Below are 24453 nucleotides of genomic sequence, written 5' to 3' on the forward strand. Positions count from 1 at the left end.
TGACCTCCAGAGGCCAGCTGATCATCACGCAGAGGGAGAGAGACGGACAAGATCACGAAACATCGCCTCAATCTACACAGCTAATCCTGCATGAAGAACAACGGTTATTAGTATTACACGCGCATGTTAATAGATTAGACTAAAATATAACGTTTTAAGTATTTATCTGAGTTAACGGAAGTGAACAGAAGACCTCAATCATCGACCAAACGGCAAGAAGATGTCTGGAAAAGACAGGATCGACGTATTCCCCTCCAGAATGTAAGCAGCTTGTTTGGTAGCGAGTTGCTAAAACCCTGTAGCTAGCCAACTATTATTATGCTATTTTGCTGACTTGTTGTCTTCCAGTCTCTCAGATTGACAATTTCTTGCTCCAATCTGCATGTATCCATGAGTCAGTTCTGCATTGTGATCTAAACCTTATTTTAGTTTATATCAGTGCCAGGTTGCTGTTTAAAAGAGGAAGAGTCCTTCTGTTATCATGTGATGCTTTCTAACATGATCCAAGGGTGAGCTGTCAGTCTGAGATGGTGTCTGAAACTTACTGATAGTATAAATCTTGACTTTAACATTGTGTAACTTGAGTGTTTACTAATAAGTGAATTTCCCTGTGTTGTCTGCAAGTTGCAATCATTTTTACCACATTGATTCAATCACACCAGCTTCTTTGAAGCCTTTGTATGTGACAGAGACGTTTTAAACCCAGAAATTGGCTGTGTTTTTGACCTGTACATGGATATAGTTTTTTTCCACCTGATGATCTGATCAATTATGAAGCCGCTGATTGCAAATATCATTCCCCAACAGGAGTACAAGTATCCCAGGAGGTACTTCTGCAGTTGTCATGTGGTACATGGAAAGATTGTGGAGTATTTGAGCTTATCAGAAATATGGAAAATCTGATTTGATTATATACATCCACACATGTATTTTGTATGAAAATAAGCACACAAGAAAGATTACAAAATTTGTGTGATGCCGAACTTTAGTACAGTCATTATCACATTATCTGTGATAGTCTGCCTGCACAGGATATGCCTCACCTGAGTCATTTATAACACCTTAACACTAAGTGACATGATGAAAACTAGTTATAAAAACAACAACACAAACCAAAGACGTCCAGTTTCTGCTACTCCAGATGATGTTACTATGAAGGCAATACCAGGATAATCTTCTTCTCTTCTCCTTTGCAGTCAAATACAGCCAAACAATTCCTTGAAGGTCAAGGTCATGATGAAGAGGAACTACAGACAAACTGTCTGTTAATGGCTTATGATTGGCAGGATTACCAAAAAAAAAAAAAAGCTAAACAACTGGAACCTTTTTTCAGACACACATATATAATCTCTATGTGAATCCTGTGTGTTTGTAATGTAATTGGCAGTTTTAAAATAAAACATTCATGTGTGTGTTTTGTTTTGTGTTTGCAGGGCTCAGACCATCATGAAGGCTCGGCTGAAAGGAGCGGAGACCGGCCGCAACCTGCTGAAGAAGAAATCCGATGCCCTCTCAATGCGATTTCGTCAAATTCTTCGTAAAATTATTGAAGTCAGTTTGTTTTCAATGCACTTACACTTTAAATGCGACGCAACTCACTAAAATTAATGAAATCTTAATGTGACAGACCTGTAATGTTCACGTTTTGTTGACACTGTTTGAGAAAAATGTTCATTCAACTTTATGGCAATTTTAGACAATGTAGTTTGAGTTGCTGCTGAATTGCATTGCCTTATAATTAGAGGTGTTTCTAATATTTAGTCTACCCTCATTAATCGAGTGGAAGAACTATTAGAAACACCTCCCAGTACAATACAATGCAATTCAACAGCACCACAAAATACAGTGTAAAACTGAGTAAAGACTGTAACGACTAAACATTATAACATGAAGATAGGTATTCATGAAGGTAGTATTTATTGCATTTATTGTATTAGACTGCAATAGTTTCTCACATCAGTCCGAATTGTGTTCTCTGTCTCTTTAGACTAAGACCAATATGGGAGAAGTGATGCGAGAGGCGGCCTTCTCTTTGGCTGAAGCCAAATTCGCAGCTGGAGACTTCAGGTAAGAATCAGTGTAAGATGATGTTACGGTTTGTTATTTCAGGCACAGAGAAGACGCCTCTGCGATTCCTCTGTAATCTGTAATTCTGTCCGCAGCACCACTGTAATCCAGAATGTCAACAAAGCTCAGGTGAAGGTCCGAGCCAAGAAAGATAACGTTGCAGGTCAGCTTCTAAAATGTCCATCTTCCCACTTTTATCATCACCGTCAAAGGGCCGAGACAAGTTCTTATTCGTGCTGTGTTTTGTTCCTCCAGGTGTCACCCTTCCAGTTTTTGAGCACTACCAAGAAGGCGGGGACAGTAAGTAATAAATAATAAAAATGAGTTTTTTGATTAGTTAATGGCAGAGAGTTCTCACCTTCTTTATGTTCGTCAGGTTATGAGCTGACTGGTCTGGCCAGAGGAGGAGAGCAGCTCTCCAGGTTGAAGAGGAACTATGGCAGAGCTGTGGAGCTGCTGGTGGAGTTGGCCTCCTTACAGGTAGGGGGTGCTGTTACAGATAAGTCAAGGTTAATGAATCCATTCTCACAGTCATTTCTGGGTCATTTCTTGGGTGGAAAAACATGATGGATTGGAAAAGGTTGAAAAGACTTCTATGTATTGCATTTCTTCATTGTGTGTGTAACCTTAACCCTAACCTTAACCCTAACCCTAACTTTGGCCTAAATGCTAGATTGGATGGGACATAGGGACGAACTCTCGCAAATGTGGTTAGGTTTAGGTTAGGATACAAATCTTGCGAGAGTTTCACAAATCATCCTTCGGCCTATCCAGTCTAGCACCAACCTTAGCCCTAACCCAAACCATAGCGCTAACCCTAATGCACTTGTGCGAGAGTTCATCCCTTCGGCTGATCCAACCTGGCATTTACTTATTGAAAAATCCTTCTCTTTTTCTGTCTGCAGACATCTTTCGTCACTCTGGATGAAGCCATCAAGATTACCAACCGCCGTGTGAATGCTATTGAGCATGGTAAAACCACTCTTCATATCAAATTGTTGCCTTTTTTCTTTTAATAATTTATGAGAGCTCATCTGGTATTATGCGCACCTTTCAGTGATTATCCCCCGGATCGATCGCACCCTCACCTACATCATCACAGAGCTGGATGAGAGAGAACGAGAGGAGTTCTACAGGTAAAACTGTCTAATAAATCCCAATATTTTTTCATCCTTATTATAACATTTAAAAAAATCAATTTTCAAATGAAATGTTTATCTGATTAGACATGTAATAGCCTCACAACTCCCATCTTCTTGTGGCCACCTAATCTTCTTTTCCATATATTTCCAGGCTGAAGAAGATCCAAGAGAAGAAGAAGCAGCTCAGGGAAAAGACAGAACGTGAGATCGCCGCCCGCCTGGCTAAACTGGGTCCCATCGCAGAGCCCGCCAACATGCTGACAGAGGAGACGGATGAAGACCTGCTGTTCGAGTGATGTGCTCGTCAGGCACCCTTCAACCTATTTATTTTGTGCCTCTCAGGCCAAGTCTGTGTCCTCTCATGCAAGTGATGAAAGTTGTTTTTTGTGTACTTGTCTGTGATGATTTGTTTTATTGTTCTTCGGTGCTGGAAGGTACTGGTGCGTTTCCAGATTTGTCACTGTACAGAACCAGAGTGTCTCACCGCACTTGGCTGTTCCTCACAAGGGAAGTCAAAATAATCAAAATAATCTAAAAGTGAATATTATGTATGTTAACACATGGGGTTTTTGCGAGTTAAATCTAAGAAGCATTCCGTGTGATCAAGTTGTATATATTTCAATTTCCTCACAACATTTAGAGCCATTTGCATGCTGTAAAGCTAAAGGTGGTTGTAGATCTCAAAGAGTGTGTGAGTCTGTGTCGTGGAGGCCCCGTCCCCACTGCTGACCTCATATCTTGAGGTTGTCGTTACCTCATTTGAGGATGTTTACTGTTGCACCAGAACCTCCCGTGACCCCCCGCTGTAAAACGTGATATGCGAATCAACAAAGTCCAACACTTCATCCTAATAAAGGTATTCTCAACATTCAAACATTGCCTGGATTTTCTTGCTAAGATTAGAGTTTGCTACAAGTGGTCTTTGCAATAATGCAGAAGCTCTTCAGTTCTGTCCACAAGGAAGAAAGTGTTTAGGAGACTCAGCTGGGTGAGGAGTGGCAGCCATTTTGCACCAGAATGTGATATTTAACACATTATTTTTAGTTTGGCGTTGGTAAGGGTTGAATTAGTGCGTTTCTGTGATAATAAAAGCTAATTTAAAATACAATTTCTTCTGATGTAAGAATACACAGTTTGCCAAGATACATCAGAGCATATACATACACCAGTCATTCACATATGTATCTGATTTTATTAACACTCTTTTCCAGAATTGTGCTTATGATGTAAGTACCCGGCAAAGACTCAATGCAGTTTCGAGTTACACTAACTGATAATATAGTGTCTTGTTCATATAGTACTGGTAAAAAACCTCCGAATCAATCTCAGCAGTACTTTGCAGCATGATATACTGATAGTAATGATAACCAGTCAGAGACAAAACCTTTCATTTGAGGACTGTCATCACAGCGTAAACAAGACAAAAAACAAAATAATACTGACGTTGGTGCAGAGGAAGCGACCCAAAACTGCGCAGTTTTTCTTCTGTATCTCTGACAGGAAGACGTCACACACTGCAGACACTTTTAGCGAGCGCTTCTTGTGACGTTTACACTCTCCAAGCTGAGCGTACCGTTTTGTATATTCACACACACACACAAAATGTAACGATAAAATATTTGATCCTTTGGTCTAGAAAATATGTATTTACAATTTTAAATAACTTAAGAATAGGATAGAAGTATTTCTATTTGTTTGATAAATGACTTTGCATAAACCTGTCAGATCAACAAGAACTTTCAGAAAACAAAGAAGAAGGAAAAAAAAAAATCACCCACAAAGACAAGACACACCGACGAGAAGAAATGTAAGAAACTTGAGTCCATCCCTGCAACATGTGGTTAATGTTCACCTCCTCTACAAACGAGGAGAATGTGCAAGTGAAAATCCAGTGACAATTTACCACTGTCCTTCCTTTTTTTTTTTTTTTCCAATCATGCCCCCAGGAACATTCACTTTTGTTCTTCTGTTTCCCCCCTCTGCCCTGAGGCTCCCTGAAGTGAGACCTTGTGACCTCTAGCACAGCCAGGAGGTGGGCACCCACTGTGGCTCAGTGTCCAGCTTTTCTATCAGCCTGCGCAGCTCGTGGAAAGCCTGGTTCGGCTCCGTGTTCACAATGGTCGCGTCGAAGAAGTGGCCGAAATTCTGCTCCATCTCCCGGGCCTTTTCAATGACCTCCTTCAGCTCCTCTGGCTGTGCGAAGAAAACAAGATATCAGTTTAAGAAGTTAAGAAGAAGAGGAGGTGACTCTTTTTTATGTTGTCGGACGCTTCAATTTGCTAAAGGATGTAATTTTTTTTCATGCAAATAACTGCATGAATCATTTTCTTAACTTCTAAGAGTGAACTGCAGTGGATACCTTTGGTGATTTTCCCTCTGAGGCCAGCAGGGTGCGTAGTCGTTCCTGAGAAGGAGGAGCAATGAAGATGACATAGGGCTTGAGGTTGGACGATCTTAGCACCCGCAGCGACTGAGAGGAGGAAGAACAGAGACATTAAAGTATATAATATAGGAGAAGAGAGACCAAGAGAAAGAAGAAGAAGGACTAAAATAAGACCAAAACAAACACCACTATGGTTTTAAGTTCACTCACTCTAAAACACAAAAACAGCTATTTGAGATTTATGTTCAGGACATGACAAGGGGTCATTATGTTCTGGCCACAAGGGTTAAAATCAAGACAAAGGGATAAAATGAGCTTTATAATCAACATTTTAGACAGATGTGATGCTGAGAATCGTCCCGACAGGAACAAGGTTAACAAGGCGTCCTACCCTGGTGTGCAGACAGAGCAAACAGATGCGTCCAGCGTTGACGACGTGTCGGACTGAGTCGGTGCTGGTGCCGTACAGGTTCTTCTCATACTCCCCAGACTCAATGAACTTCCCTGCTGCCATGTCGCTTTCGAAGCCAGGCCGACTCACAAAATGATACTCGCGTCCATTCCGCTCATGTATCCTTGCGTTTCTGGTTGTGTCTGAGCCATGAAAGGGATAAAAAAAAAAGGTTGGATTTGACTTTTGCAAAAAATTCCAAAGCTAAACTTGCACGTAAAGTCTCTTTTAAGTTCCTACATTTTATTCTAGGACAGAAATGGTAATTGGAGCTTTTTGTGCAGTGTTGTTCAATGTCAAATGATTTGAATTCTTTGCAGAATCACAATACTAGTTTGGTCTCACATTTGAAATCTTGAATTCAGTTGTTGGTGAATACAATATTTGACAATAACCGCGTCCCCGGGCCTTGACAACTTGTGGACTTACGTGGAACGGCGACGGCAAACCTTTCCGGTTCAATCGACAGAAGCCTCCGACGCAACTCGTCGTGCCCGCTGTTTGTGGGACCAATCAGAGCTATGGGACGTTTACGGTTGGCAGGCTGGTGATAAAGGGACATCTCCTCATAGGTCAGGATGTCATCGTAGTCTGAAGAGAGAGTTTGGGAGGGGTTAATGTCCTGCTGAAAAATCCCTGATCAACATATCAAATCCCCTCTAACTCTCAGGCTGTTCTGTGACAAAGTCTAACCTTTGACCTCTCTGCAGAGGCTGGGAAGAAGTGAGGGGATATGGAGATCGATAAAAACAACTATAAGTGTTATTCACTGCAAGTTTTGCAATGGATCAAGACTTTTTCCTGCGTCATATATGTCGCTGAACAAACAAAAACACACAACCACAGCATTCTACTATCAGCAGTTCTACTGGAGCTGTTTGTTTATCTGTCTGTGTGTTTCTATGTGTGAACAAATAACGCCGCAGGTTCCTTCAAGCCATTTAGGCACCTGCTGGTGTGTCCTCTGATCCCCTCTGCGAAGACGGGGCTAATCTGACCTGTGACACACTGAGTTTGGACAAGCTGCTGGGAGATGTCAATGTCGACATGTCTCCTGCTAATGTGTGGGGTTAAATACTGACAGTGTTTTGACACTTGGAAGCTGCCCAGTACAGAAGCAGTCTCTCACTGGTGAAAAATGAACGGCGACAGTAGGAGACGTTTTGTGGGATAAGTGCATAGCTTCTTAACAGATCTGCAACCCGCTTCTCAAACTGTTCAGCTGCTGTTGAGAGACGGAGAAAAAAAAAGGAAAAGTAGAGTCTTACCGGTAGTTTTGCTCAAGGTAGATGCACTTTTCTTCCTCTGTTTCTTGCTTTTCTTTACATACCAAAGCTTCCCTGGAGAAATGACAGGTTAAAAAAAAAAAGCGTTTTAGAAGGGGGATTATCATTTCATTTGGTTACCATCTAGACGCCACAAATTCCATTTTTATGTGAATCAGAGTTGATGCAAAATGTTTGAGTTTGAGTCATATCTATTTCTGACCCAACTTTGCGTGTTTCAACATAACGCTCTTACCTTGCTGCTCTCGACTCCTGTCTGTTATACTTTTCTTCAAGGTCTCTCTCTGTTGCTGAAAGCTTTTCCCTGAGAGAGAAAACCGCAAACAAACTAATCAGTTGTATTCTCATATATCCAATATTGTAACTATAAAAGCACAAATACAGTTTGTTTTCTATTCCAAAAGCCCATATTCATTTCCACTTTAAATTTTAATGGATGTAAACATTTTGGATGGTGTTTAATAAACATGCACTGCTGCCTGGACTGGATCACTATGTACAAGATGAAAACTACAAACCGATACATTTCCAAACTTTAATCTTTTCTAAACATAGAATTATTTATTCATAGATTTCCAAGACATCCCAGACAAGTCAAGGAACAGGCAAAAAATATCGCTTTCCATTTCCAGTGTCTAACCTCAATTTCTATCGGCCACAACAGGTCAAAGAGTAAATGCCAATAATTCTTAAGTGTTTGTTTTAATCAGCTCAACATGCCAGATGGGTGGTGTTTCCCGCCAGGATGGCTCAGATAGTGGCAGGGTACTTACTAGTCACACTTTTAAGTACTTTCCTGATAGTACTGCCACCTACTATTAGGAGCAAATTATTGATATATCAATATATAGATATTATGAGAGGTTGTCTTATGTAGATTATGCATTATGATACACTGGTATTAAGTATTATTAATTTACATGTGTATCATGGATTTTATTTACTAATATTCAATTTTGGTCATTATTGTGATTAGATATTCTTTAATGTTCTTAATGTTGAACATATTTATTCTAATTGTTCAGCGTTATTACCGGTATTTATTTTAGTGTCACATTTCATTTGTTTTTACTGATGGAATAACTGCTTTATCTTTTGAGTATAAGACCCAGTTTTCACCAAAAATACAAACATGTTGCCTTGCACTACCTCATTTGCATTTGTATGCATCTTGTTGCTCCATATTGCATGACACATATACCAGATGAAGAGGCAAAGTGCAAAGAACATGCATAAGAATAATAAGATATATGTTGTACAATAAACAACTGTATGATTTGTATGCAATGTGTATTTGTTTATACAGTTTATACTGTGTAATTTAGTTTTATACTCCATATTTTACATGTTTATACGTGTCATTTGTATACAAATATAAAAATTGTGACACTACAAAACATACAAAGCACATAATTATACATTTTACTGTATGATTCTTCTAGATTTCTTGTATTAGTAGAAATATATCCTTCCACTTGTATCCTGCCCTTATGAAGCAATAAATTACATATTGATATTCATGCTCGGTCTGATGCCTACCTGGAATGAGTCCAGCCAATGGCTGGTTGTCCTCGTCTCCGTCCCTGTAGGCCTGCCACCAGCTGGGGTCGTCCTGGCTGATAACGTGGAGGATGTCTCCCTTCTGGAAGGAGAGGCCCAGCTCCCGACACGGCACGAAGGGGTCATCAGATGGGTCATAGTCAAAGTAAGCTCGTACGTGCATCTGAGGGCAGGGTTTACAACGTCAAGGTTGGCGTGGCATGCACTGCAGACAGGCGTCTTCACACACACGCACGCACCCACATCATTAGAGACTTACCACCGTCTGTCTGTGAGGGGCAGGTTTAATCTGAGAGCTGGGGATGAGGAGGAAGGTCAGGGTGCCGTGCATTTGTTGCTGATGGAAAAGATGAGATGCAATGAATTAAACATGACAGGGACTGCATTTCCATTAAACAAAATTCTTTTAGGAGCTCAAACGGTTAACAATATTTCATTGCTATGCAGTTTGATAAGAACAATCTCTTAAAATGAATACATATAATGATGTACAGTGACTATGATGCCCTTGTCTTTACCGGAAGGCTTTATTTTAAATTTTAAAGAATCTTTCAATACTTTATACATTCAAATTAAACTCAAAAAAGTAAAACCTCCATTTATAAATTTTGATGCCTTTTAGAGCATTAAATGTGCATAATTCAAGAATTCTAAAAGTTCTAAAAGTTTCCTACAAATCAAGATAATGTTGTAACTGAGGAAATTTCCCATGATTTACAGTAAACAATCAAACCATTCCTCTAAACTGGATGTTACTGAACACCACTCCTCCTGGTCCTCACCAGTAAGTCGTGGACTTCATTGACGTGTTTCCCACGAACAGGAACGCCGTTGATCTCCAGGATCTCATCTCCCTCACTGAGGAGGCCGCTCCTCTCTGCCGCCCCACCTTTCACCACGCGGCTCACCACCACGCTGTCCATGTCGTTACGTACCGTCGCACCCTGAGGGCCACACACGCACATGCAGAATTTATATAAATGACTGGAAATAACAGATGAGGTAATCAACATGTAAATGAAATAAAACCTCAAAGCAGAAGCCAGAATATTCTCTAAAATGACACAGAATAAAGAGATGTAGGGAGGAGGCAACAGCTAGAATACAAAGAGATGTGAACATCATTGTGCCATTACCAAAGCTTCTAATTGGGTGTCATACTGACTGGTGTGTAGATACACTGACACTGACACGCCCAGGTGATAAATGTGAGAGGTGGAGGGAGCATGGTGAAGCCTATTTCAACAACTTACACACAATAACACAATATTCATGGACACTAATGATCCATTAATGTTTCCCAGGTTCATTTGTCTTCCTGCTTTGTTGTTGTTCCTTTTCAATAACTCAATTTGAACACTGTGTGGACATTTTTCTAATTCATTGTACTGTTAATTATATCCAACATACGATTATGGATGTGTACACAACTATCCTCCTCTCAGCTTACATAAGAACTGTAAGTGCACCTTTTGTAAGTTGATTGTGAAACATAAAGCAATTTAAAGGTGCAGTGTGTAGAATTTAGTGGCATCTAGTGGAATGGACTTGGCAGAAATGGATTATAATATTCATAAGTATGTTTTAATTAATGCATAATCACCTGAAAATAAGAATCGTTGTGTTTTTGTTAGCTTAGAATGAGCCTTTTATATCTAAATAGGGGGCCATCCTCTTCCACGGAGCCCGCCATGTTGCACTGCCATTTTTATACAGTAGCCCAGAATGGACAAACCAAACACTGGAGTTTTGCTGCCACCGTAACTTCACATGACTTTAAATGACTGAGACTGTGAAAAATTATAAATGTAAGTACACAGTGATGGCGGCAGGTGTGAGTGCTTCAATAAGATTAGTCTCACCAGTGGAGTGTCTCGGGTCTTCTCCAGCCGCACCAGTTTAACCGTCTCTCCGAGGTACTGGGTCACGTTTTCCTCTTCCATTTCCTGCACTGCCACACTGTCATGGACCTGCATGAGTGCCTGCCACATAAACACACACACGCACCATACAGAACATAGACACGCGTGCAGACAAACAGTGTGTACGTACAGAATTTTTACAAACACAGAATAGATGGAAACAGACATACAGGAATAACAGAGGAGGCAGTGTGAGGATGAGAAAATAAATGGGTTTCATACATGCTGCTCTTTAGAACTACTATTGTTAGCATGGAAAGAAAATGATCATAGTTTGGTTTACAACGTGACACAACTTTGTTAAGTGGTTTGCACTCGTCGATGTAAACTGATGGAAAATAAGATACCGAAAGAGTTTCCAGACCTTTTCCCTTTAACGTGCACCTGCTACCTGAAACCAACCGACCCCTCATCTTTTTAATGACCCCAGTCAGCAAACCCACCTCTAAGCCAGAAATAATACACAGATTGGTCCTTCACTTCATTTAGTGTGACAGGTGCTTTGTACCCCACAATTAATAACCGTCAGTCCAAATTAGTTTCTCTATCCTGCAGCGGAGGGGACCTGAGAGAGTGGAGGCCAGGCTAAGCTTTGGCACACACACAATCCTTCTTAATCTCCCCCTGCATTTAGGAGTCAGGATCCACCGCCATCAATCATCAAACACCTTTGGCTTCCCTGCTCGTGAGGAAACGTTGTCCTAGAAAACAGGAAAAGGCAGGAAGTGGACCTGAGGGGGTCGTACCCTTCTCACACATGTACCTGTCTCCATTAGTTTTGGGTGTAAGGTTGTTTACCAGCACAGACTACAGGATGACTCATGTGATCCTCTGCTCCCTGCAGAGGAGACAGCATAATCTGTTCCACTTTCTGTGCCACAAGGCAAGCTCACATCACATCACACCGCCTCCGCTGGCTATATGGATCCGACTCATTAGAGGGGTTAACGGCCCAATGGATGACTGGTAGTTCACACAGTCACATGGGTCAAACATCAGACCCCTGGCGCCCCCTTGTCAGGACCCTCAACCGTAAAATCACACCAGAGTCATCCACCTGAGGTCTTTTCTCACCTTTCTGCCTCGCTAATGGACGATGACAGTCTGATAATGTGGCTACAATTTTTTCTACAGAAGAATTACTGAAGCTTGAGCTGACAAATGTAGAGAATCAGCAGCTGAAGCCACACAGGTGCGCAATTTAACCAAAACCAAGTCTTGTCACTGTTGCATATCGAGACTTTTTGTAATGCAACTCCTTACACAGCTGTAGAGGTGACCTGCCTGTACCTGTGATGTCTAATCCTTTCCTTAAAGATGGAGCACGTGGCATACCTAAGAGGAGCATCTAAATTGTCCAGTCAGCTGTGGCAACAGCAGCCTCGGCCATTTACCGTAAGATCATTACTAAACAGGTCACAGCCAAAATTAAACTTGTTTCAGGACAGATATTTTGCCTTTTTGCTAATGGTTTAGAACAACTGTTTTGATAATGTAATAGTGTAAAACACTCCTTTAAAGTATCTGCTCACTTTAGCTACAAGTCCTTTAAGAAGGGCCTAGAACAGACTATATATTTCTTCTTATACACTTTATCTTGAATGAGAAACTGTGTCCAAACTTTTGACATTTGATATTCTACATGGAACACAGATAAAACAATTCTTCATGTTGGTATTTTTCTGACATTGTTACTGTATTTGACAGTAAACATATAAGTAAACCTAAAACCCACCTTCAACCCATCACACATCATCTTTTTTTTCTTACATTAATTTTTAAGAAATTGACAAGCACTTAAAGAAGGCACCAATCACCAGGGCTGACCCACGCTACAACCAAATTTACAAATACACAAACTACATTAATCTTTTGAACCAAACATGGACTAGTTGACCTTGAAAAAACTGAGTTTTGCACATTCTATGTAACAACTAATAACAACAGACAGAATGAATGTGTCATTTAAGATTTAATTTGTAAAGCAGGCATCTGGCCCTCAAGTGTCCTTGAACCAAATAATAAATTCCAGCCAGCTCAAGGGATGCCAGTTTGACCTTATGACTTCCTTAATGAAGTGCCGGCTTTATATCTTTAATTCTTTCCTGATGTATAGTGCACAGTATCATGATAGAGCAATGGGTCATTTAGTCTGAATTTTAACTAAGTACAGGGCAACAGGGTGACAAAGTGAGTCCTTCTGCTGTCTTTGAGCTGGTAAGTACCATTTTTTCACTTTCATAGTTAAGAACTACTCTATACTTAACCCTGACCTCTGACCTCCCAGTGGAAGGTGCAAGAGAAACAATTACCCTATTGGAATTAATACAGTATAACATTAATTGCATTTCCAGTATTCCAATTATCCACATATTAACTAAATAAATGAGTTGGCCTGTAAGGCTCTGCACGCTGGCTGAGCCACACTAGTGTTAATCATATTGTGGGTTGAAGGGAGATATGACGAGCCACAGCTGGCAAGATGAAATCTGACCTGGAGATGAGGATTGGTGAGCAGAGCCTTGAGCTCCAAACCCTCCTTCTGTTGGCTGGACTGAAGAATCTTCTGCACCTGAACAGACATACAGACACAAACAGAGCTGTATGACTGCCGATAAGAACTATGAACAAAGTCAACTCAGAACAAATGAAGACTTTAATAAAAAATTTTCAATCTTATCTGGAAATTTTCCAAATAAAAAATCCTATCAGATTAAAAATCTTGAATATTTTCACTTCCCTTTCACATTTTTGAGAGTCAAGTCAGTAGATCCTGAGTCAAGTTAAGACTGAAGTAAGTCAGCTAACTAAAACTGTGACTTAAACCTTTTTGATGAGGCAAAACTTTTTAAATTTGCTCCACTAGCAGTAAGGATACAAGAGTAACAATGTTGACTCTCCATTTTTCATCTATCCAAGTTTTCTAGCATGTAATGAGCAGTGCAACCTCACAAGGCCACGAGTAGAATATTAAAACTGAACTGACAAGGACATTTCTGTCACATTGAAGTTTCGTATTTTATGCCTTGTTTTCCAACAATATGAATTGCTCTCCAGCTATCATAGTTTACTAAATTTAGAAACATAAATGAAAGTCCTTGAGCAAAACATATTATTATCTAGATGCATATAGTTCATTACCTGTCATGTAGTGCAAGGTCTAGCTTACTACTACTATCTACTTTCCATAAATCCCATAATACCCCACTTCAATCTTACTTTACTTGTTTTATTTGCTTGGACTGGCTAACTTTCTTCATGACAACAGGTTTAACCTCCAATTTTCACCAAGTTTCACCAATATCTAATTGCAGAAAGCCAAGAAACTGTTTAGATACACAACTGGCATATATTCTAATGATCATGTTACTGGCTCTCTTCATTAACAAGCCAGCTGCATCAAAGAAAAGATTTAGGGGTCTAGACAGGATTGCAGGAAAAATAAAAGCTCAAATGCATACACACAAATAAGAACACGTGCATGTACACACACACACACACACGTGGACACAAAGTATTTTGCTATCCTCTACTAAGTCACAGTGGGGTTTCACATTCCAATCCAGACGGAAAGGTGCTCCATAATCTCCCTGCCGAAAAGCAACTGGTTGTTATACAATCCGAAACACCAGATTCATTTTCTTTCTTCTTCGTGTGTGTGTTTTCGGGTGGACGTGGGTGAGTTTAACCAAATTTAACAAGCATACACTTGGAAAGCACCTAAAGTATGTGAACTACAGCACGTTACGCTTCACTCTGCTCTATTGTTATCCCTCTCTTTCCTTCTCTTTGTTATACGGTTCTATTTTAATCATTTGGTTTTTGTGTTGTCATCTGGTGGGAAGATGCTATTGTTTGTGGTTTGGCTTGTTTTATTCATGTGTGACGGCAGTCAGTTCGGTATTTCTCTGTCTTTTCTTCCTCTCCTCTCTTCTTCGTCTCCTGTTTGGAGCTTACTTCATCCATTACGTTAATCGAAGCTCTCACTAACAAGGTGACACACTTTCCCCTCCCCCCCTCCAGCAGCGCTTGCGCCTCAGCCTACACTGCTGTAAGCTGCTGGAGTTTCTTTTTCTGGCCGTCCAGATCCTGGCCTCCTTCCTGCGGTGTGCTGCGCCGCTCAGCCAGTCCCACGGGCTGTTGGGAGATTAGTTTACCCACGGGCCAATCTGAGTGTCACACAGCACAGCCACTTAGTTTAGACATACTGCAGCTCAAACCATTGAGCGTTGTTAAGCGCTTCGGGAGCTGTGCCTGGTGGGCGAGTGCACGCACCGATTCACTGTCTGCAGGAAGACAACGTGCTGTGTGCTGTGCTGTGTTGTGTGTGTGTGTGTGAGGCGAAACAGATCATCTCAACCAGCCCCTCTATCTTCAAACCACTTCTGTCAAGACTGGAATAACAATTCTAGCAGTAGCACTGCTGCTGGATGCCCTCTGAATGAACTCTACACAGCTCATAGAAGCCTGTTTCTTCAAAACAAGGTTGACTCTTGCACATCTAGCCATCAGCTAAAAATCACACTGCACCAGTGTGACTGCGCTGAAAAGCCTGTATTACATTATTTCATGTTACACCTATCAGGAGTTGACACTAATCCTAATGAAGTGGCTATTGTGGGTGTAGCCTGTCATAGATGTATAGAGCTTTTACCTAATTTGTGGCAAACCATATCACAATTTCTGTCTTTCTACAAGGACTGGGCTCTGTGTGTGTGTGACAGGCTGCATTTGAGCACTCAACTTGCAGAGGCTTGACTCTGCTGGGACACAAGTCAATTACTGTCGCTTTGCTTCAGTAGGGATCAACCGGCTCATGTTGTGTCAAGGAGGAAGTGAGGTGTGTAAGATTCCCACCTCGTCCAACCTGAATACTCAGATGGTTTCCTGCTCTCTGTCACTCTCGGGAGACAGCTGGTGAACGCAGAAATCAAATAAAAAAAAGATTGTGATGTTTTATATATTTGACAGCCACTGGAATACTAAACCTTACTTACACTTCATGCCTTCCATCTTATCCTTCCTTGTCCCTTTTGTCATCTTATCCTCTCCTGCCCTTCTCCCTGTCTCTTTTCCAAACAAACCAACCTGTGCCTCTTTCAACTATTTTTTTTACAGCTCACTCAATTTTCATGCATGGCCCAGATCCCACAAATCCCCTCATTTTTGTTTTCACTCACCTTGTTAACCACAAGACAATTTACATTTCATAATTAATCAGACTGGCGTGGCTGTCTTTTGGGCAGCTTTGGTGAATTAATCATCACCTTAAGCAAAGATTTCTCATGCTCCACCGAGTTCACTCAGTTTCTCTACTCACATAGCTGCTTGCCTGTAAATATATAAGCGAAACAAGGTCCAAACCACAAATTGGCGAGTACAATCTGTGCACCTTTATGCACAAGCTGCCTCCGCTGTGGACACTGTAGTCTCATGAGGTACAGGTCTGAATTGTGGTGATTCTCCCTGATTCAGTTTTTCCTGGAGCTGTGGACACTAAAACTACTTACATTTACAAGATGCAACAGAATAAACTAACCACTGATGCAATACTAACAGCAGGGTTACACTGAACCCCATGTTACTTTCCCGTAATTTCTTACTGCAGAACAGTGCTCCCCGCAAAATGTTTGTTTTCAGCTTTAACAAGCTGAAAGAAGAAAACGGCAGCTGCGAAATGACCACTATGCGTACCTCCTGGCAGAGGTCCTGTGCTTGTACTGTGAGAGGTGAGGAGGGGCTGACTCTGTTCATCTGCAGGGACACAGCGCTGTAGACGGAGTAGGCATTCCTGAAGTCCTCCTTGGCAAGGAGCTGCAGTACCAGCTCCACATCCTGCTGGCTTTGGGTGTCAGTCAGGCTTTGCTGCACACACTTCAGAGCCTGCAGAAACTCCTCCAGTTCTGGGAAAGAGAGGCAGCGACAGCGAGGGGAACAGCAAAGAGAAAAACAGGGGCAGAATGACAGAAGTCAGGAAGTTTTTACTTCTTGTGAATGCAGTGTTGTTTAGCAGCCAAATCTCCTTATGCCTGTAATGTCAAACGTTCTCACCAGCACACTCTACCTGCATTTGACCTCTTAATACCAGATTGTGGTTTATCGATAATCTTATTTCATACAAGCCTTGAGTCTACAACTGTAGTTCCAAACACATTGCTGAACAGAGGTGGAGCCACAACAAGGGTGAGCTGGCACTGTGAAAATAATCCAAATCCATATATTGCAGATTTTCCTCTCCAGAGGTCGAAAATTCAAGTCTTCCCGTATCATAATGCAGGCGTAATCAAAACACTAAATTTTACTGGTACGCTCTTGGAAAATAGGTTTAACATTTTTTGTTACTATTAGTACTTTTTTGTTATTATTATTTCTTGGTTTCATATAGAGATTTAGTTGACTTTTAGAGTTTCAAACATTTTAAGTCTAGAAATACTAGACCCAGTATTCCAGTTCCAGTTTCCGGTGTGCAGGACTCTATTTAGTGGGACATTTTTTCCAGACTTTTCTCCTCGAGTCAGCGATGCGAAGAAACCAAAGTGTGGGTCTCTGCAATAGAGGACTAAAATGTCCCTGCCTGCAAGAATCTTTGTTTTAATTCTAGTCAGACTTTCACTTCTGCAGCGTTTAAATAGGAGATTCATCCTGGCAGACAGTATGGATATGTTTTTGTCATTTTATAGGTTTATTTTCTTTATTTGGTCTTGTTGAGAACGTTAATGCAATGACACTGACACTCTACAGTAATATGTATTGTCAACTAGATTGAGAAGCACAGATTTAATTGTTGAGGGGCCTAGAAATCCTACAATGTAATAATAATATTAACTGCACAGCAATCCGACAGAAATGCATGCTCGATATTTTCATATCAAAGCAGTCCATTCAAACCAGGCTGGGAGCAGGATCACAGAGTCAGGTTGGACAAAGTGCAATGACCCATTCAAACTGACTACCAATGTGTATTTATCATACATTAATGTGTTGGTAAGAAAGGAGAGTCTAATATTTTTGATGTACATAATATTATCATATACATAAAAATGTATTATTTGCATGTTCTACTCGGGAAAATCACTGCTGTTGTTCCGCCTTGAGCCGTGACAAATGTTTTTAAGCAATCTTCCTGGGTTTTGAGCCAGAAAATTACAAGGGCATCTTACACTAATAAGCAACCGTGACTCCTGTTCTCACGAGACACTGACGCAATAAGACCCAGTGTGAGTCAAATAACTGACTGCAATAAATCCTGGTAATCAACCAAATTCAGTGAATTTTGCCAAATGACTGAAATCAATTTAAAATATTTCATTTGTTTGTGGACACACTATGAAATCTTTTGTTGTCAGTACAGTCAACAAATGAATCAAAGGTTTTTTTTATTTTCCTGTGACCAATTATGGGTTTTGTGCTCTTCAGTCAACAGTTGGGAAATGGTGGACAGCCGCTAAACGCATCACCCTCCTCCACTATGGCCCTCTGCCCCCTCTATAGTCATTGTTCTGACTCCTTTTGTTTTCACTTAGTTTTTGTAAAACCTCACAACTCCCTTTTCTTTTCTGAGGTCTGCATTGCTCCTTTCCTTTGTAACCTTCTTTCCTCCTTCCACCCACTTTGACCCCCGTAAAGACCCCTAAACTCTCACCGCTCTCCTCATCTCAACTCACCGGCTACAGGATCCTGAGAGCATACGTCTTTGTTGGCTTTTTCCTTCCCCTCGAAGGTGGGATTGTCGATGCCCACTTTAGGGTTCTGCGACAGCTTCTTGAGTCTCAGTGAAGCGTTGGGGTCGATTTCATGTTTGGCCCTGCTGTCCTCCTCTCTCTTCTTCCTCAGCTCCTCCTGGTAGTGCTGGATCCTCTCCATTTGTGCACTGCAGTGTTGAGATTTGACAAGGCCACCCTCCTCCCCTGGACAGTCCACCGCCCTCTCCCTGTGGCTCTTGGCTTGACCAGAGGGCTCTTGCACAAAACCGTTCATATGGGACGTGATCATCCTTGCTGCACCAGTTCAAACCAACCCAGAGTTTACGGAGATCTGCTTGAGTGTTATGAGGAACCGGTGCTGGGACTGCTCAAATCAGGGGCCATATCATGCCAGCAGAGGATGTTCTTTCTGTGAGCAGTCATCCTGAAATACAAATAGAGTGTTAATATTTAATTTTTCTTGTTCACTTTTATTCAGGAAACCGCAGACAAAAGTTTAACTCTCAGATGCGATACACACCACCTAATACATACTGACAACTTAGGGCGTCTTCGCCTTGTTTTGTTCGGTTGAATCGAACCCTGGAGTGTTAATGCCCTTGGCGTACTTATTTGGGCTGATTAAAGTACAGCAATCAGACTCGGGTGTGGACCAAAACAACCAGGCTGAGACCTTGAAGATTGAAGAGGTGGTCTTGGTCCGGTTACAATGATGAACTGGTGAATGAGTTGGAGTTATTTTATTTTCCATGAAAAATATCTTCATACTGATTACGGCTGAAGACTCTCAAATGTCAATGTTAATTTAAAGTTTGACACAATTTCACCACAATATGAAATGCTGGCACAAGTCATTATTTTTGTATTCACACAAACATTTGTAAAATCCATATGTATAGTCTAAGGTAATATAACATATACAGCTTTGCTTTTAATTTAATTTCTTTCATTTTACAAAATTTAAATAGTTCTTTATCTAGTTGTAGTTCCTTATATAGTTTCCTTATCTATTTAATAATTAAATAGATATTAGTAATTAACTTCTTCTGACCTTCACTAACTTTGTCAAGATCAGTGTAATTGTGGTAACAGTGTGACTCAGCTCTTTAGGCATAGATGTTGACTTCATATTTAAATTGCTTTCTTTTTCTCCACAAATTTTTTTTTTTTTTTTAATTTCTCAATACATATTGATATATTTTACAAACTCACAGTCATGCTATGTTTTATGTATAAAAATATTAACATTAATATATGTTTGTAATCTTTATTTTCTTTTCCGGTTGGTTGCTTGTTGATCAGGGTAACATTTGCTCCTTCCTCCTCTCATCAATCACACCACTAATCTAACTCCTAACATGGAAAGCTCTCTGCCCTCAGTCACCTGAAATCCCTCCAGTTCAGCGTCATCCAGCCCTGTGCTTGGATACACCTGTCCCCAACTGTTTCCTCCTCATGAACAAGCTTAATTGAAATATCCATCAGTAGCCTATCTACGTATTTCTAAATAAAGATGTTGCATTTGAATGTGATGCTTGACACGCAACTACTACAATTACTACTACCTGATCTGCTATTGCTGTGATTGCTGTGGATTACTATCTATTCTAAGGATGCTACGTGCCTTAATCTGGATTAGCAAATTTGGTTGTATGACAGAGATGTTTACAGAAATCATTAAGCAAGAACAGTTACTGTGTAAGGAGTGAAAGTGCACAGGCCAAAAACAAGGGTACATATCTCGTAAGCTATAAGCATGTCTTTATCTTTTACATAATGACATTAGCTTCTGTTTAAATACCATGCAGTGGCTTAGACAGGCTTCTCTCTCAAATCTGCTATGTCTTAAATACATTACAGCTTTGACACATAACTGCAAAAATGCATTTTTCCAGGGATCAGATATGTGAAAAATATAATAATTTAGATGTTGAACTGCCCTCATTACTAAAGTACTTCCCAGTTAAAGACAACCTTCTGTGCGTATAGACAAAAAAACATCTAGTACCATAAGGATAAACACAGCTTTCAAGGTATTTTGAGGCTTATGTCATATAGTCAGTCATACACTCATACACTCACCTACCACCACTTGGCAGCCCTCCCCCCTCTTCTACGCACTTCCCACAGCTAATTACGTCTGGCAGGTCTATCCCACCTCCCCCCCTCCACGGCTCTTGGTCCAAGCTCCCAAACCCCTCCCCTATGGAAGCATTTAGCTCCGTTTAGAGCGGCGGCTGACAAACAGCAGAGACTGCCAGAAGGCCATCTGTTCCTGTGGGCTTAATTAAGCCTAGGATCTCATGCTCTACTCGAGCTCAGTGGCCACAACAGCACTGGGAGGGATACTGGGACAGGGACACCTGTGTAGAGGAATTAGGATGAATACATGTGCACACCTAGACATAACAAACAAGGAAATATGTAAAGTTTGGTGTTGGATAGATATGTGGAATAAGTTTAGGGCCATTGCAAGATCATAGAGAGTGAAATATTTATGCTAACTTAATTATGAGCTAATCATATTGTGTGATGTGATTATACAGTGACAGTGAAGCTTATATCAGCCAGCCTGCTAACTGTATAGCATTTGTCAGCAATTAGATTCAACCAGGATTTTTCATGGGGGAACGGGGAACTGATGCAGTGGAAACACATGCCTATATGTTTTGTATATTTCTTTGTATTATTTTAAGAATAAAATTGATTTATAACACTATTTAGAGTTATATCAGAGAGCAGATGTCATTTTTCAGGGCTAATAGCTTATTTTAATACTCATTTGGCTAAAAAAAAAGAAGTTGTGAGTTGCACTTGAGAGACCAGAGACGTACTTTATTGGCTATCTACACATGATTAACAGCGGCCTGCTTCCTTTATGGTTGACAACAAATCTGTTATGGCCAAATACACTAAACTTATGGAATTAAAACAGTGTTCAGTGTTATCACACATTAAAATTTAATTTCTTTATTAGACATAATTTCAGTATGATGCACTGCTCTATTAGCATCACAGAGCCATGTTTTTAAGGCCTCTCCTGGTGTGTGGCCAGTATTAGATGTAACAAGATTATATTCATCGGGATTTACACTAGCCTTGTGTTTAATTTATTATCTACAATAGATTTGTGAAAAATGATGTTAAACTTTTGATGTGAACTATGAAAGTCACAACTTCAGCTTTCACTGAATATTTTTTGCCGGAGGGTCGGATTTGGCCGCTGCTGTGCATGATGATACTGGAGGGTAAAATGATGCGGCATATACTGTGCCACCACCACTTGTCCTGAATTAACTTACTGTATACCAGTGCTACTCATTCTGAGGTAGTGTGACCCGAGGATTCGCAGGTGGAAAGGGGACCAGATTATCCTTCACCAGCAATTCTGTTAAGTCACTTATGCAGAAGTCATGTTTATGTCACATATACTTGTTGAACAGCTCACTGTAAACAGGCATGCTCACTGTACAACTGAGTGATGCCCTTCAAAGTGTTGATCTTTTCTTCAGGGAAGTTTATGAAGTCTTTTCTTTCAGTAATGTCTTTACAAGTGAATTCCTTACAACTCTAATCACAATTTAACATGGAATTTCCTGCTGGCTGTGTCATACTCTGCATTTTGTTCACCAAATAGATCAAAAATCTACTCAGTGAATTACAGATTTTACAATATTCCCATAAAAGTACTTGTGTAATGTAAATCAGTTACAGCTCCTGTAGTAGTTGTAATCAGTTACTCTCCACCTCTGCCAGAATTTGTTTTCATAAAAGTAGCTTTGGTCACTTAAATGATGTGTACACTGAATTTCTGTGGGTTTTAACTCCACCACCACATCCTTGACTATTATTAGCTAACTTCCATGCACATATTCAGAGGGTGAAAATAGAAATAGTCTCATTCATTCGTCATACTTCTGTGGTTTAACAACTGGCAGCTGCTGGCGTGGCTTGAGGTTAGTTAAGGTAGCTTAGACCTATTTCATGATGCGACGACTTCAACTGTTTAGCTGCTGTTATGAGGATCTTATTGTTCGTTGTGTCAAACTTTAACAAAAGAACAACGCTGTAGCATATTTATTCACGGCTGCAACAGTAGGTTTGGTGCACTTATTTAGAAAAATACACATTTATGTGTATAATTGGACATTAACGTAACAATAGCAAGCAAATTAGCTCACTAGCCTGGTACCGCTAACAGTCAACTGCGTAGCTTAACGGTAATAACCGTTAGCTGTCCCGTAACTGACTGCGAGTACTCACCACTTCAAAGATGGCTTGTGTGGTTATGGGCAAGAATCATGTATTCCTTTAAAATCCAGCGCTCTTGAAATGTGAGTTTCAGTAACAGAAAGTGGTCATAACACAGCACAGGCTCTGTCTCCGTCTTCACGGGACCTCGTCCAGCCCCTGCAGTGAGTTTTGTCCAGGCACCAACGGGACACTTGTGGCCATTGCTGTGAAACTGCGCCTGGTGTTTTGAGTCGTCTCCCTGGCAACAGTGCGACTCTACAGCGCCACCCCTCTGTCGGACATGTAATAACAGTATTTCACAAGCTGCAGCTGGGACTTCAAGGGTGATTATCAGAGGTCAAAGAATTACACAGATCTTTTCTTAAGTAAAATAAGCAAAACAACAGCCATGCATTCTAATTTTTAAGTAGGTAAAGGTAGATAAATAGGCTATTAGCTTCAATATATACTTAAAGTACCATGGGTAAAAGTACTCAGAGATCCTTTACTTGAGTAAAAGTACCAATACAGCAGTGTAAAAGTAGACTACTCCATTACAAGTAAAAGTTCTGCATGAAAAATCCTTCTTAAGGAAAAGTATTATCAGCTTGATGTAGTTAAAGTATTGCAGTAAAAGTAGTGGTTTTGTCCCTCTGACTGATATATTATTATTATATATGACATCATTAGATTATTAATACTGAAGCATCAGTGTTAGAGCAGCGAGTTACTGTTGTAGCTGCTGGAGGGGGAGCTAGTTTCAACTACTTTATATACAGTTAACTAGTTTAGTCCAGTGGTTCCCAACCTAGGGGTCAGGCCCCTCTAAAGGGTCATAACATAAATCTGAGGGGTTGTGAGATGATTAATGGGAGAGGAAAGAAGAAAAACAAAGTTCTGATACACAAATCTGTTTTCAGCGTTTGTAATTTTTCTGTAATCTTTGATTTTTGGTGAAATATTGGATCATTTGTTGAAATGAAAGCATGTGAGAAGTTCAGAGGGAAAAATCACTATTTGGTGGAGCTGTTAACAACTCATATACATCTGAACACTGCTTTTTGTAAGACGTCAAAATCCAAAAAGGTTGGAAACCATTGGTTTGATCTTTAACAATGTGTTGTGTTTTAAAAGTTTGTTATATCATCCATTGTGTCAAATCTTTATCTGAAAAGTAACTTAGGCTGACAAATAAATGTAGTGGAGTAGAACGTATAACATTTCCCTCTGAAATGCAGTGGAGTGGAAGTATAAAGTAGCATTAAGTGTAAATACTCAAGTAAAGTACAAGTACCTTGAAATTGTACTTAAGTACAGTACTTGAGTAAATGTGCTCAGTTACTTTCCACCACTGAAAGTACTCATTATGGTAATGGCTCATTTCAGGATATTATACTGTGTGTTAGGCCTATATTGGATTATAATTATTGGTGCATTAATATGTAAGCATCACTTTAATGTTGCAGTAAAGGTAGAGCTAATTTCAACTACTTTCTATACTGCTGGGTAGCTTATAATAATACTTAATATGTTTTGTATTAATAATATGAAAGCTGCAAGTGGTCAGATTAATGTAGTACAGAAAAAAAAAGTACAATAATTGCCACTGAAGTATAAAGTAGCACAAAATGGAATTATTCAATTAGCACAAGTACCTCAAAATTGTACTTAAGTATAGTGCAGTGCATGGTACACTATACAAGTGT

At 40.3% G+C, this 24453-nt stretch overlaps 2 protein-coding genes across 3 annotated transcripts; one reads left to right on the top strand and one right to left on the bottom strand.

Annotated features, from left to right (window-relative positions):
• Positions 1 to 17: 17 nt before the first annotated feature.
• Positions 18 to 4083, top strand: atp6v1d (ATPase H+ transporting V1 subunit D). Its single transcript, XM_067572961.1, has 9 exons — positions 18 to 261; positions 1434 to 1551; positions 1988 to 2067; positions 2163 to 2230; positions 2323 to 2367; positions 2444 to 2547; positions 2973 to 3039; positions 3125 to 3203; positions 3361 to 4083. Exons 1-9 carry the CDS (start codon positions 221 to 223, stop codon positions 3503 to 3505), a joined length of 747 nt encoding a protein of 248 aa, XP_067429062.1. The 5' UTR covers positions 18 to 220; the 3' UTR covers positions 3506 to 4083.
• A 298-nt stretch (positions 4084 to 4381) lies between these two features.
• Positions 4382 to 23010, bottom strand: pals1b (protein associated with LIN7 1, MAGUK p55 family member b). Of its 2 annotated transcripts, none has more exons than XM_067572959.1 (14): positions 22778 to 23010; positions 18476 to 18938; positions 16506 to 16714; positions 13306 to 13383; positions 10752 to 10859; positions 9672 to 9833; positions 9149 to 9226; positions 8869 to 9052; positions 7565 to 7633; positions 7312 to 7383; positions 6473 to 6634; positions 5984 to 6186; positions 5569 to 5679; positions 4382 to 5402 (listed from the first exon to the last, which is right to left on the bottom strand). In XM_067572959.1, the coding sequence occupies exons 2-14, from the start codon at positions 18801 to 18803 to the stop codon at positions 5226 to 5228; spliced, it is 1941 nt and encodes a 646-aa protein (XP_067429060.1). In that variant the 5' UTR covers positions 18804 to 18938; positions 22778 to 23010; the 3' UTR covers positions 4382 to 5225. The 2 variants fall into 2 exon arrangements, with proteins under 2 accessions (XP_067429060.1, XP_067429059.1); XM_067572958.1 differs by having other exon boundaries at positions 10752 to 10871.
• Between the last annotated feature and the right edge of the window lie 1443 nt (positions 23011 to 24453).

This window comes from Thunnus thynnus, chromosome 18 (genome assembly GCF_963924715.1).
Source record: "Thunnus thynnus chromosome 18, fThuThy2.1, whole genome shotgun sequence".
NCBI lineage: Eukaryota > Metazoa > Chordata > Actinopteri > Scombriformes > Scombridae > Thunnus > Thunnus thynnus.